The sequence below is a fragment of the Nerophis lumbriciformis genome, linkage group LG26 (genome assembly GCF_033978685.3).
Source record: "Nerophis lumbriciformis linkage group LG26, RoL_Nlum_v2.1, whole genome shotgun sequence".
Lineage (NCBI taxonomy): Eukaryota > Metazoa > Chordata > Actinopteri > Syngnathiformes > Syngnathidae > Nerophis > Nerophis lumbriciformis.
This window is the reverse complement of record NC_084573.2, coordinates 19522501-19536657: the sequence shown is the minus strand read 5'-3', so window position 1 is coordinate 19536657 and position 14157 is coordinate 19522501. Positions and strand designations below refer to the sequence as shown.

The window sequence follows — 14157 nt, the reverse complement described above, 5'->3', positions numbered from 1 at the left end:
TTTTACGGTAATGTGTTAATAATTCCACACATAAGTCACTCCTGAGTATAAGTCGCACCCCCGGCCAAATTATGAAAAAAACTGCGACTTATAGTCCGAAAAATACGGTAAGTAAGCAAAATGGATGGATAAGTAAGCAAACAAAGGCTCCTAATTTATTCTGCTGACATATGCAGTAACATATTGTATAATTTTCCATCCCATTATTTAGTCAACATTATTAAGGACAAGTGGTAGAAAATGAATTATTGGTAACACTTTAGGATGGGGAACATATTGTAAGTAACAAAGACTTAATTTAGAGTGATTTGGTTAGGGTTAAGGGTCGGGAACCTTTTTGGCTGAGAGAGCCATGAAAGCCAAATATTTTAAAATGTATTTCCGTGAGAGCCACATCATATTTTTTAACAATGAATACAACTAAATGCGGGCAGCACGGTGCAACAGGGGTTAGTGCATCTGCCTCACAATACAAAGGTCCAGGGTTCGATCCTGCGCTCGGGATCTTTCTGTGTGGAGTTTGCATGTTCCCCCCGTGACTGCGTGGGTTCCCTCCGGGTACTCCGGCTTCCTCCCACCCCCAAAGACATGCACCTGGGGATAGGTTGATTGGCAACACTAAATGGGCCCTAGTGTGTGAATGTGAGTGTGAATGTTGTCTGTCTATCTGTGTTGGACTTGTGATGAGGTGGCGACTTGTCCAGGGTGTACCCCGCCTACCGCCCGACTGCAGCTGAGATAGGTTCCAGCGACCCCCCGCGACCCCAGAAAGGGACAAGCGGTAGAAAATGGATGGATGGATGGATGGACAACTAAATGCGTGCATTTTTTAAGTAAGACCAACATTTTTAGAGCATAATAAGTCTCTAATTATTTTTAATAACATTATTATTTCTTGAACAGGTGCGGTAGAAAACGGATGGTTGGATTAAAATGCATGAGAATGTTTTATATTTTGAACGTTATTTTTAACACTGTGATTACCAGCGGAATTATTCATTACTTATCGTGTTAAGCAATGTCAGCTAAGATTTATCTGAGAGCCAGATGCAGTCATCAAAAGAGCCACATCTGGCTCTAGAGCCACAGGTTCCCTACCCCTGGGTTAGAGGGTTAGGGCCATGCAGAATAAGGCATTAATAAGTACTTAATAATGACTAATTAAGAGCCAATATGTTACTAATTTGCATGTTAATAAGCAACTAATTAATGGTAAATATGTTCCCCATACTAAAGTGTTACCGAAGTTTTAATCTACTTGTTAATTTACTGTTAATATCTGCTTACTTTCTCTTTTAACATGTTCTATCTACACTTCTGTTAAAATGTAATAATCACTTATTCTTCTGTTGTTTGGATACTTTACATTAGTTTTGGATGATACCACAAGTTTGGGTATCAATCCTCATGTGTCCAGGGACATATTTCCTGAGTTTATAAACATAATATACATTTAAAAAAAACGAAAGAAGATTTTCATGTTAAAAAATGTCGATGTAATCGTAGTAGTATCGACTAGATACGCTATTGTACGTCGTATCATTACAGTGGATGTTAGGTGTGGCGTTTGTTTATATTGTAGCGTCCCGGAAGAGTTGGCGCTGCAGGGAATTCTGGGAATTTGTTTTGCGGTGTTTATATCGTGTTGCGGTGCAAACATTCTTCCAAAATACGTTTGTCGTCTTTGTTTAGTGTGGTTTCACTATATGGCACATGTTTATGACAGTGTTAGCGTTGTTCATACTGCCACCCTTGGTGTGACATGTATGGCTGTTGAGTAAGTATGCCCTTGATTTGAGTCAAGAAGATTGTGTCATTAGTTCATTTTCGGGCATAACGAAATCTTGGTTGGACTCTATTAATTATAGACTACCGTATTTTTCGGACTATAAGTCGCAGTTTTTTTCATAGTTTGGCCGGGGGTGCGACTTATACTCAGGAGCGACTTATGTGTGAAATTATCAACACGTTACCGTAACATATCAAATAATATAATTTAGCTCATTCACGTAAGAGACTAGACGTATAAGATTTCATGGGATTTAGCGATTAGGAGTGACAGATTGTTTGGTAAACGTATAGCATGTTCGATATGTTATAGTTATTTGAATGGCTCTTACTATAATATGTTACGTTAACATACCAGGCACGATCTCTGTTGGTTATTTATGCCTCATATAACGTACACTTATTCAGCCTGTTGTTCACTATTCTTTATTTATTTTAAATTGCCTTTCAAATGTCTATTCTTGGTGTTGTGTTTTATCAAATAAATTTCCCCAAAAAATGCGACTTATATTTTTTTTTTCCTTCTTTATTATGCATTTTCGGCCGGTGCGACTTATACTCCGGAGCGACTTATACTCCAAAAAATACGGTCATGATTTGTGACTATGTAAAAAGGACCAAACCGGGCACGATTTGTCAAAAATTATTTTAAAGATTGACAGTTGCCATCAATCCCACGTGGGTGCTCGGCATTGTCCGGCGCCTATGCGCAGCCACACTCAAATGATATAGTCAAAACTAAAAAGTAGAAATTTGGGTTGCAGAGGGAACCGCAAAGAGGGTTCTGTCTAATCAGAAGTCAATAGTTAAATAAAGACGTCAACCTAAGCGGACAGAAGGAGTGGATTAACCTCGTCCTCTTCAGGCCAGGTGACCGGGTGGAAATGTCACAGGCTATCTTTAAAAAACTTTTAACACCATCATTCACCCTATTCAGGCACGACGGCGACATGCACCGGGGGGAGGAGGGCCCGCACCCCTGCAAGCATTAATTCAATCCATCAAGGGTCAGCTAGTTAGCGGCGTGACCCCCGCGGAAAAAAACACGCTTTAACTTTCCGCGGTGGATCGCTATAGAGGGGACCGGGGTGAACGCGCCGAAAAAAGAAACCCCCCCCCGACAAAACCAGATGGCCTCACAAAAGGAAACATGGACGGCTGAAAGCGAGGAGGTAGTGCGGGGCAGAGGGAGACAACAGGCATTCAGGACCTTGATGAGGGTGGATTAAAAAGCGTGAGGATGCTGCTCGGTGTGGACTTCTGGAGATGCAACATTACAACACTTCATCTTGTTAAAGGACTCAGATGACCCTCATTTCAATAACAAGTTCTCTTTTTGTAGTTTTTTGCTCCTGAAAATGAATCTGGCAGTCATTCCCCATAATATCAATAAGTAATTGAGTAGATACCGTTTTTTCCGGACCATAAGGCGCATTGCCGACAAATGGTCTATTTTTGATCTTTTTTCATATATAAAGCGCACCGGATTATAGGGCGCATTAAAGGAGTCATATATATATATATATATATATATATATATATATTTTTTTCTAAATTGAAACACTTCCTTGTGGTCTACAATAGTGGTCCCCAACCTTTTTTGCACCAGGGACCGGTATAATGTAGGCGTGTGTCAAACTACATTAATTGTTCCACATGTGGCAGATGGATATAGCAAATAAGTGCATGAAAAATTAATACATGAAAAAACTCACCCTAACATTCAATTAGTGGGAGCCCCTGGACTTTTCCCTTTGCAAAAAAGCTCTCCGTAGGCTTTTGTTTTTTGCTAATTTTTGCTAGTAGTGGGCTTTTTTTTGGCTTTAGTATCTGATGGGTTATAGGAGATACATCACATTTAAGGAAAAGAGCATGGATATACTGTATAAGAAAGCTAGAAATACTTGCCATTAGATCCAATAGATGTCTGTGGATTTGTATTTCCATTCTAAAAGTTATGTATTCATATTTTGTGCAATAGTTCATATGTAGATTCACTGTTAGCTTTTTTGGTTCAATTTTCCATGTGTAAATACATCTGTTATTAGTAACTACTTGTGTAATAGGACTATGTGCAATAATACCAGCACTTTAACTTACTAGGCCAAAGGAGATGTGTATTTTCTACCTTCAGCACAAGTATTATATGCAACAATTTAACACTTCTCTATCTGCCTTATGCACTTTAACTACTATGGTCACTTTGTTCCTGATCCGCCCTGATCTTAGGTCATCAACCTGCCGTGGACTGCAGATGGAACCTAGCTTTTGGCTACAATTTGGCACCTTTATATGTTTATTAATGTGCATTGTCCCATGTAACGAAGATGTAACAAAAATAGCAAATGGCGACTTCCTATCAGGAGTTTTATAATACATCTATGAACAAGCTTATTAGTGTGTCTGGTGGGACTGGTGAAAGTTAAGTAGTAAAATGGTAAATGGTAAATGGGTTGTACTTGTATAGCGCCTTTCTACCTTTCTTAAGGAACTCAAAGCGCTTTGACACTATTTCCACATTCACCCATTCACACACACACATTCACACACTGATGGCAGGAGCTGCCATGCACGGCGCTAACCAGGCCCATCAGGAGCAAGGGTGAAGTGTCTTGCTGAAGGACACAACGGACGTGACTAGGATGGTAGAAGGTGGGGATTGAACCAGTAACCCTCAGATTGCTGGCACGGCCACTCTCCCAACTTCGCCACGCCGTAGTTACTTAGTAGAAAATGCGGTCGGTTATAAATTAGTTAGTGTCTCTGTGCGGCCCGATAGAAAATGCGTCACGGATCGGTGCCGGTACCCTGACCGGTGGTTGGGGACCACTGGTCTACATAACATGTAATGGTGGTTCTTTTGTCAAAATGTTGCATAGATTATGTTTTACAGACCATCTTCAAGCCGCTTTCTGTTTTGTGGGCGGTCTTATTTACGTGGCTCACCTTCGGCAGCGTCTTCTCTCCGTCATCTTTGTTGTAGCGGTGTAGCGTGCAAGGACGGGAGTGGAAGAAGTGTCAAAAGATGGCGCTAACTGTTTTAAGGACATTCAGACTTTACTTATATAAATAACGGAGCAGCATCTCCTCATCCGGAAACAACCACACCGGAAATGTGTCTCGTGAAAAAACGTCCGACCTGAACTCTCTAATAACTAAAGTTCCTTGGGTGAATAACGTAAACTCACTACACCGGTATGTTTTAACGATTTCATGGCGAGTTTACTGACAGATATAAGTAAGAACTTTACACGACTTTATATTAGAAAAGGCAACAGCAGAGGATGAATGTCCCATAACAAGAAGATAGAGAAAAAGAAGAAGCTTATCGACTACGACGTCAGCACGGACGTGCGCAATTTTTCAGGATTTATGCAGATCCCAAATACAAATCAGCAAGTGCCAGAAGGTAAGAAAAGTTCCTTTTGCATAATATTGCGAAACAAAACACCAGATAATATGTCTTACCTTATACACACACCATAATAATACTCGTATGTTTAATACGCCGACAATCCATCAAGCGGTGCGGCTTCATAGCTTACCAAAGTCATACTAAAATATTTTGATAAGATTTTTGAGCCCTGTGTGTACTGTTCTATGTTTTCAATGGAACATTTAAAATGTTGGTGTCGTTTACTTGAGACCCATCATAGTGCAGCCTACACTTATGCTTATGTTTGACTGCCATCTACTGGTCACACTTATCATTACACCATGTACCAAATAAAATAGCTTCGAGGTCGGTAAGCTCAACCGAACGTATTCCTTACATTAGGTGTCGAGTTTTGAGGGAAAAAAAGGATTTTAAGTGCGCCTTATAGTCCGGAAAATATGGTAATCGTACTGTGTGTACTTAGTGTGATGTCATCTACAGAAGTGGAGCCCATTTCCCCGCGTAGACAGTGTGGATAAAGGAATGTAAAACTATTATTTGAATCACTTTATTACATGTTTTTGTCGCTCTGGTCCACGATTACTTCAAAGTGGTTATGGTTTTTGTGTGTGACAATCATTGGTACTTTAACTTTAACACTAGAAGCAAAAAAAAAAATACAAATATGATATAACATACAGTATAGTAGGGCTGTGAATATTTGGGCAATACACCATTCGATTTGATTCGATTCTGGCGGTAACTATTCGATTCAAAATCAATACTTTTTTAAATAACATTGGATATATACAAATAACGTTCTATAATTAACTACATCCCTCCATAATATAGATACACAGTTGTGATCAACTTCTCTATTACGTAAAAGAAAACTGGTGTTGTTTAATTAAATTGTACTCAAACATTTGATAAAGTCAAATACAAATTAGGCAACAAGAGAAGTATCTCACCCATCTCTTTCCATAGTAAATATGTACAGCAGATATGATTTGCCTGAGTGGCTGCACAGGACAGATTAAATATAAATACATACTGTATATATACACATATATATACATATATATATATACATATAAAATGGGCCCAAAAATGTACTGAGGGACCCCATTTTTATGACTTGATGGGGTCCCTAGCACCCCATTTTGAAAATTCCTAGTGCCAACACTGACTTTGAGATGGTTCATTCATCTTTTTATACATTTTTTTGTGTGTATTTTTTTGCAAATAAGTGTACTCCTCTCATTGGTATTTTTTGTGTGTGAATCTTTATGTGTAAGAAATTGCTATAAAATGGAAAAGGGGGAGGTTAAAATGGGTACACCTGAAATATGTGATGTACCATATTGTAACATACATGTTCAAAATCAATTAAAACCATAAACATTAAAATACTTTTTAATATTTTTTTTCAAAATCACTCTATTTAAAATATTGGTAAACAGTTCAGTTCAGTTTATTTAGAACACGCATAGGATACAATGTAATTCATCACATATTTCCAGTTGTTTCATTACAGCACGTCCGAAAAGGAGTAGGAAGAAGCACAGCTTATTTAATCCTACCCCTTTTCATACCATAGCAATTTTATCCAATTTCCTTGTTCTCTGTAATAGAACAGTGAACAAATAAATAATAAATAAATAATATACCATAGTAAGCAAACAAATATTAAATACATAAATAATCTGTGTCTCAATTAAAAAATCAAAAAAGGGAAAAAAAGAGTTCAAGAGCCATTCATCCATCCATTTTCTACCGCTTATTCCCTCATAATTCTTGTTCTGTGTTAATTAATTCTGTATTAAAGTTAATTAGAATTAACTTTTTATTTTGATTCAATTGTTAAAAAAAATTGTCTTAAACAAGTATACAATTAAAAAAAATGTAGTTTAAAATGTTTATGGTGTTTTATTGTTATATTAAATATGAATATAGAGGAGAAAAAGTTAAAATGTAACTTATAGTTCTTCTTCCTACTCCTTTTTGGACATGCTGTAACAAGACACTGGAAATATGTGTTGCACCCGTATGCATGTCTGAAATAAATTAAAACCATAACCAAACATCTTAAATTATACACCAAGCAAACTATAATCTGCTACCCAAGAATACACAATGATTCTTCTCAATAAAAGAGGAGAATTATAATCGTAGAGAAAAATTGTATTTAAAACATCTGTACGCATGTACAACACTTAAGACCTTCAGTACCTCAGTATGTGGAATTAAATGATGGAATGGATTAACCAAATAAATCAAACAATGTACTAATATGATCCACTTCAAGAAACTCTTCCAACTTAAAAGTGTTTACAAAGTACAAAGAAGAAGAACCATGATAAACATTCTGAATTTATCTCATCCATCCAAAGTTTTAGCAACCGCTATGTAAAGGAAAAGGGGTAGGATTAAATAAACTCTGCATCTTCTGACTTCTTTTCGAACATGTTGAACAGAGAAGATGGGAATTGTGATATACAAACCCCGTTTCCATATGAGTTGGGAAATTGTGTTAGATGTAAATATAAACAGAATACAATGATTTGCAAATCATTTTCAACCCATATTCAGTTGAATATGCTACAAAGACAACATATTTGATGTTCAAACTGATAAAAAAAAATTTATGGGCAAATAATCATTAACTTTAGAATTTGATGCCAGCAACACGTGACAAAGAAGTTGGGAAGGTGGCAATAAATACTGATACATTTGAGGAATGCTCATCAGACACTTATTTGGAACATCCCACAGGTGAACAGGCAAATTGGGAACAGGTGGGTGCCATGATTGGGTATAAAAGTAGATTCCATGAAATGCTCAGTCATTCACAAACAAGGATGAGGCGAGGGTCACCACTTTGTCAACAAATGCGTGAGCAAATTGTTGAACAGTTTAAGAAAAACCTTTCTCAACCAGTTATTGCAAGGAATTTAGGGATTTCACCATCTACGGTCCGTAATATCATCAAAGGGTTCAGAGAATCTGGAGAAATCACTGCACGTAAGCAGTTAAGCCTGTGACCTTCGATCCTTCAGGCTGTACTGCATCAACAAGCGACATCAGTGTGTAAAGGATATCACCACATGGGCTCAGGAACACTTCAGAAACCCACTGTCAGTAACTACAGTTGGTCGCTACATCTGTAAGTGCAAGTTAAAACAACACCCAGAAACGCCGTCGGCTTCGCTGGGCCTGAGCTCATCTAAGATGGACTGATACAAAGTGGAAAAGTGTTCTGTGGTCTGACGAGTCCACATTTCAAATTGTTTTTGGAAACTGTGGACGTCGTGTCCTCCGGACCAAAGAGGAAAAGAACCATCCGGATTGTTACAGGCGCAAAGTTGAAAAGCCAGCATCTGTGATGGTATGGGGGTGTATTAGTGGCCAAGACATGGGTAACTTACACATCTGTGAAGGCACCATTAATGCTGAAAGGTACATACAGGTTTTGGAGCAACATATGTTGCCATCCAAGCAACGTTACCATGGACGCCCCTGCTTATTTCAGCAAGACAATGCCAAGCCACGTGTTACGTCAACGTGGCTTCATAGTAAAAGACCTGGCCTGTCTGTAGTCCAGAACTGTCTCCCATTGAAAATGTGTGGTGCATTATGAAGCCTAAAATACCACAACACAGACCCCCGGCCTGTTGAACAACTTAAGCTGTACATCAAGCAAAAATGGGAAATAATTCCACCTGAGAAGCTTAAAACATGTGTCTCCTCAGTTCCCAAAAGTTTACTGAGTTTTGTTAAAAGGAAAGGCCATGTAACACAGTGGTGAACATGCCCTTTCCCAACTACTTTGGCACGTGTTGCAGCCATGAAATTCTAAGTTAATTATTATTAGCAAAAAAAAAAAAAAGGTTTATGAGTTTGAACATCAAATATCTTGTCTTTGTAGTGCATTCAATTGAATATGGGTTGAAAATGATTTGCAAATCATTGTATTTCCTTTATATTTACATCTAACACAATTTCCCAACTCATATGGAAACGGGGTTTGTATCATGTTGTACGCGTGCATGTTCCAAATAGGGCTGGGCGATATATCGATATACTCGATATATCGCGGGTTTGTCTCTGTGCGATATAGAAAATGACTATATATCGTGAGTATTCGAGTATACGTTCTCACGCAGTTGCTTTTAGCTGCAGGCTTTACACTACAGGCTTTTCTCACTCGTTCTTGTCTCTCCTTCTCACAGAGACATAAAACAAGAAGTGCACCTTGTTACATACGTCACATCCTGTCACGCGTACAACGTCATACGCCCTCGCCGAGCAGAGAGGTATCAGCATGGGTAAAGTTAGCTGTGACAGGTGGTGCAAGCGGAGTGGTGCGAGTGGTAATACGATAGAGAGAAGGTGCCAATCTGGTAACAAATGGAGGAAAAAAGAATAATTAATTCCCAAGGAAAACAGTCCATCGTCTGGCGGTGATGTTGAACAAACAACCGTAATATGTCAAGTATGCAGCAAAAGCATTGGTACAAAAAGTAGCAACACTACTAATTTGTAGCATCATTTGAAAAGTCACTCGCTAGAGAATGAGGAGTGCTTGAAAAAAAAAAAATCCGCATGTCAACATCTCCGGCACATAGATATGGAAGTAGAATTGTCTCACATCAACTTATATATATAAATATGATAATACATATGCATATATTAATAAATATACAAATACAAATGTGATATACAAATAAATACATTTGTATAAATAAACGTGTATTTGTAAATATATTTTTGAGATTTGAAAATATATACAAATAAAATGTATAAATATAAAAATGTGACATACAAATAAATCAAGAATTTGCATAAATAAACGTGTATTTGTAAATATATTTTTGAGATTTGAATATAAATATGCTTGATTTTGTATTTGTATTGAATTTGCATATGTGGATCGCTTTTTTGCTTTTGTGTCGATGAGACATTCCTCCCACAAACCAGATGCACAAATAAATGTGACCTACACACTCCCCTGAACAACCAGCAGAGGGCAACAGCCTGATAATAGATCAGTATCTACATCGGGACAAGGTCATTAAACGGCATTGATACAATAAAATAAGCAGCTAGCATGGTCTTTGAGATTATTTGGATAAATGAGCATTAGCTAATACTAACCTACTCAGTGGCCTAGTGGTTAGAGTGTCCGCCCTGAGATCGGTAGGTTGTGAGTTCAAATCTCGGCCGAGTCATACCAAAGACTATAAAAATGGGACCCGTTACCTCCCTGCTTGACACTCAGCATCAAGGGTCGGAATTGGGGGTTAAATCACCAAAAATGATTCCCGGGCGCGGCACCGCTGCAGCCCACTGCTCTCCTCACCTCCCAGGGGGTGAACAAGGGGATGGGTTAAATGCAGAGGACACATTTCACCACACCTAGTGTGTGTGTGACAATCATTGGTACTTTAACTTTAACTTTATACAACGCTAACATTAGCTAGCTCTCTGTAAAGACGTGGATCGTTTTTGTGCAGAGAACTCCGGGCATTTTGCATATAATGCATATGATGCTCTGTGACCCAGACCGCTCTGGCTGCAGTGCCCTCTGCTGGTTGTTCAAGGGAGTGTGTTGGTCACATTTATTTTTGCATCTGGTTTGTGGGAGGAATGCCTCATCAACACAAAAGCAAAAAAGCGATCCACATATGCAAAATCAATACAAATACAGAATCAAGCATATTTATATTCAAATCTCAAAAATATATTTACAAATACACGTTTATTTATACAAATTCTTGATTTATTTGTATGTCACATTTTTATATTTATAAATTTTATTTGATAATAAAAATATACTTACAAATATGCGTTTATTTATACAAATTATTTATTTACCTGCATATAAAATTTGTATTTCTATTTGTATATCTATTAATATATGCATATGTATAAATATCATATTGATATATATATATAAGTTGATGTGAGACAATTCTACTTCCATACATAGAATCATCATACTGGTGTGATTATATGCATCAAGTGTTAATTCAAGGCTAAGGCAAAATATCGAGATATATATCGTGTATCGTGACATGGCCTAAAAATATCGAGATATTAATAAAAGGCCATATCGCCCAGCCCGAGTTCCAAATAAAATCAAAGTCAACTGAACTCACAACCAAACCAAATTATGTTTGCGTAATATTCTAACCTGTAACAGCGCAATTCAGACTATCATTAAAGCCCTACTAGGTGAACACTGTTTGGACTAAATGCCAGCAAAAGGCGCAAGAATTCCGCCCACAGCTGTTGCAAAATTCATCAAAACAGATTATTATGCAACTATCAGGATCACTCCAAACACATCAACGTCCATCTGGGATGCAAGGTGGGATAATGGCGCCGGCTACTTACAATTGCAAAGCAGTTTATTCGCTCTGGATGCAAAACGAGCCGCATCTTCGCAGTCGCCCGGCCCCCCCCCTTTTTTTTTTACTTTTGAAATGTAAACAGTCTTGGTTTGTGACTCAGCCGGTGCACCAAGGTTTATATTACCCCCCCCTCGCCTATCTTTACTTTCACTTCTTTCTATGATCAAAGACAAGCTTTGCGACACCGTGAGAGGCATCAGCAAGCAGAGAACATCAAACTACTAAAGAGCAACTTGCAAAAAAAATAAAAAGTGTCGTAAATACAGGAATATGTTAGCAACACAAGAGAGGGATGTGACTTTGTTTCTACCTTCAGCGCGGCAATGAAAGGTAGAAAGGTGTCCCTCTGAAGTCCGTTTTTGTAGAGATCTGAAAGAGGAGGGGAGGGCCGTATTAGAGGTGCTGTTTAGCCTCCTAATAATGTCATTCCCTGGCCACAGATTGGCACATAAAGTGGCTATTGATGAACTGAAGGATGAGGTTGGTGAGCTACGACAAAAGAGCTCGGGACCGGGGGGGAGAAAAATGGATTTCTCTACCGGCAGAGCGCCGGCGACATAAAATTCATTACATTCCCAAACAATGGTGGCGAGAGAAAGGACCGTCGCCTTTTCAGGGCGGACAATATCCACAGCGGCTTGTTGAATGGAGGTTTCAATTAGCTCGGCTGAAACAAATTACATCTGAAGTAGCATCCCTGATAGACAGATAAAACAGGTCGGGATTCACACACAAACCCCCCCCCCCCCCCCCGGACAAAGACGTGCAAAATGTGCCGGAGCGCACACGCAAACAAGATGAGGCTTAAGCCCTCCAGCTGCAAATGCAATGCAACTGGTTGTTGTTGATGTTTGGGCTTTGGTTCGATACAATAGGACCAGGATTTCTCTATTAGCCGCTTCTATACTTCGCTGGACTGCATTGGAAGACGCATTGGAGAGTTTGGACATATTACTTGCTGACTTTCTTACATTATAATGTAGAAAAATAAGCTAAAACCTATGTTCAGTTCAGTTTCAGTTTATTTCCAACATGCATACGATACAACCTTTTTGAAACCAAGAGCTACTTCTTGGGTACTGATTAATGCAAAGGGCTACCAGTTTGATACACACTTAAATAAATTGCCAGAAATAGCCAATTTGCTCAATTTACCTTTAACTCTATGTTATTATTAATAATTAATGATATTTATCTTTGTGGAAACACTGATAATCTTAATGATTTCTCACAATATATATAGAAACAGATAAATATCAATATGCAACACATTATTTTTATATTTTCTCTAAGTGCACATTTTTCAAATTGAACATTTTCAAATGATCACTTCTAAGACAGTCTTGTGAAATCACAATATTCCATTTTAACTAGCTAGCCACTAACATTTTTTAACAAATCATGAATTACTTTGCACCATGTTTGTACAAATAATAACTGATGTAAAATACAAAAGTCAACTCTCAAATGTTTAAATAAATCATGTCACACTTTGAACTGGACACCAAATCTGTTATCTGTTTCTTTGTCAGTTAGTGAAGACCAAGTCTTTAAAATATTTTCTTGGATTTTCAAATTCTATTTGAGTTTTATAGAATTAAAAATGTCGAGCAAAGCGAGACCAGCTTGCTAGTAAATAAATACAATTTAAAAAATAGAGGCAGCTCACTGGTAAGTGCTGCTATTTGAGCTATTTTTAGAACAGGCCAGCGGGCTACTCATCTGGTCCTTACGAGCGACCTGGTGCCCGTGGCCACCGCGTTGGTGACCCCTGATGGAATGCATCACATATTTCTAGTGGTTTCATTACAGCACGTCCGAAAAGAAGTGGGAAGAAGCAGATCTTATTTAATCCTACCCCTTTTCATACCATAGCAATTTTATCCAATTGCCTTGTTCTCTGTAATAGAACAGTGAACAGATATATAATAAATAAATAATATACCATGGTAAACATACAAATATTAAATACATAAAAAATCCATGTCTCAATAAAAAAAGAAAGAAAAAAAAGGGTTCAAGATGTTCATCATAATTATTGTTCTGTGTACTTTGTGAAGCCTCTTAAACTGAATCATATTGGTGCTTTGTTTGATTTCTTTGGTTAATCCATTCCATAATTGAATTCCACATAGTGATATACTAAACGTTTTAAGTGTTGTACGCGCATACAGATGTTTTAAATTAGATTTTCCTCTAAGGTTATATTTCTCCTCTTTTGTTGAGAAGAATCGTTGTACATTCTTGAGTAGCAGATTATAGTTTGCTTTGTGTATAATTTTAGCTGTTTGGTATGGTTATGGTTTTAATTTATTTCAAACATGCATACGGGAGCATCACATATTTCCAGTTTCTTCAGAATCAGAATCAGAATCAGAACAGTTTTTATGGCCATTGTTTGAGAGCGGGTTCACAAACTAGGAATTTTTCTTGGTGCAATCGTGCAACATAAAACACACACTTGGTAATAAAAAGAGCTGTATCTGAGCTATCAGATCTTGTTATTGTTCATATGCCTGATGGCCGAGGGGAAAAAACTGTTCAGGTGGCGGGAGGTGTGGGTCTGGATGGACCGTA

The 14157-nt window shown here is 38.0% G+C and overlaps 1 protein-coding gene across 2 annotated transcripts in view; it reads right to left on the bottom strand.

Annotated features, from left to right (window-relative positions):
* Positions 1-14157, bottom strand: part of afg1lb (AFG1 like ATPase b) — a 133522-nt gene that overhangs the window by 50466 nt on the left and 68899 nt on the right. For both annotated transcript variants that reach the window (XM_072916265.1, XM_061987263.2), the window contains one exon: positions 11891-11949. In XM_072916265.1, the coding sequence (XP_072772366.1) occupies positions 11891-11949 (59 nt within the window). The remainder of the gene's footprint in view (positions 1-11890; positions 11950-14157) is intronic.